At 31.1% G+C, this 1,708-nt stretch overlaps 1 protein-coding gene across 1 annotated transcript; it reads left to right on the plus strand.

Moving 5' to 3' along the window:
* Nucleotides 1–201: 201 nt before the first annotated feature.
* Nucleotides 202–1,225, plus strand: LOC133779978 (L10-interacting MYB domain-containing protein-like). Its single transcript, XM_062219868.1, has 2 exons — nt 202–549; nt 641–1,225. The coding sequence occupies exons 1-2, from the start codon at nt 202–204 to the stop codon at nt 1,223–1,225; spliced, it is 933 nt and encodes a 310-aa protein (XP_062075852.1).
* Nucleotides 1,226–1,708: the final 483 nt, after the last annotated feature.

Raw genomic sequence — 1,708 nt, forward strand, 5'->3', positions numbered from 1 at the left:
ATGTATATGAATGTACATATGTGTGTGTTTTATCTTCTCCCAAGGGATTCTTTAAGAATAGTCTTGAAGTTGGATATGTTGAACTTTAGTTGAATTATTTAGTTTTACATAGATGGTAGTGATTGATAAGAGTTGTTGCGTATATGGATACATCATTTTACTTTTGTATTTTTTTTATACTTATCATTTCACTTTTATTAGATGGAAAATGAAAATAATATTTGCACCAAGAGTGACATACCAAGAAGTAAAGCAATATGGAATTCAGAGAGTTTGAATTTTTTCTTAGACTTTTGTATCAAAGAGGTTGATGATGGGCATCGTCCTACTACTTATTTAGATAAAGTTGGATATGTAAACTTGATTATAAATATGAAGAAAGCAACTGGAAGAGATTACACTAGACCACAATTGAAAAATAAGTGGGATGGATTAAAAATTGAATGGAAGCTTTGGAAGCAACTCAAGGGAAAAGAAACTGGCTTAGGATGGAATATAAAAAAGAATACAATTGATGCAACTGAAGATTGGTGGAATAGTAAATTACAGGTACATTATAATCTTGTTAAATATTTATATGAAACTAAAAGACCTTTTTTTTTCATAAATGTTACATTTAATTAACAAAAAAATTTTGTAGAGTCATCCCGATGCTGCAAAGTTTCGCATTCGGGGAATTAAACCAGAGGTAGAGGAAAAATTAGATAGGATTTTCATGAACACTGTTGCTACAGGAGAGTATGCTTGGACACCTTCATCTGGAATAATTCCAGCTGAGTCTGAAAAACCTTTTAACAATATTGAAACCTTACATGAACAACTTGAGAGTAGTGACGATGATCTAGAGATGCCTAATACTGATAGATTTCTTAGAGAGAAAAATAACAAGAGATTAGCCGAGCCACTTGAGAAACAAAATAAAGCAATGAAACATGGAAAAGGAAAAATGAAGAAGACAGGGCCTTTAATGATATTTGAACAAATTGGTCGCCTTGCTGATGCTGTGGAGACAAGGAGTAGAAATATTGAAACAGCTAGAAAGGAGAATAGTATTACCGAAGTTATGAAAATTTTAAATTCTTTGCCTGGAATTGAGAAAGGGAACAGCTTGTATTTATTTGCAACTCGCTTGTTTATCATGAAAGAGAAGAGAGAGATGTTTGCTTCATTGGAAGAACCTGAGTTGATGCTTACTTGGCTCAAGAATGAGCATACTCTGGGATAATTATAATACTATGACTTATAGTAGTAGTAGTAGTAGTATTTATTTTCTAAACTTTGTGTTATGACGTTAGTATATGTTTATTATGTTATTTCTTTACAGACTTTTTTTTTAAATTGCTCTCAAGACTTGGTGTTGTCACTATTTAATATAAATATGCTTTATTATGTTTTTCACTTGCATTTGTTATGAAGACTTTATGGCTATTTGGCATGTATTTTATATACTCTTTAATATACACAGGTTTATTTTAAATTAGAAATAATGGCAGACACGGATGAGGAGATTGAGTTACAATCGGCGTCTATAGCTACATACTTTGTTCAACATTATTATACAACATATATTGAAAAGACACCTTGTATGAATTCTTCTCAAACTGGTCATATGTGGTTGATGGAAATATTAAAAGGAAATGAAAGTAGATGTTATAGCATGTTTAGGCTGAAGAAAGATGTTTTCATTAAATTATGCGATGAATTGGAA

Source organism: Humulus lupulus, chromosome 5 (assembly GCF_963169125.1).
Source record: "Humulus lupulus chromosome 5, drHumLupu1.1, whole genome shotgun sequence".
NCBI lineage: Eukaryota > Viridiplantae > Streptophyta > Magnoliopsida > Rosales > Cannabaceae > Humulus > Humulus lupulus.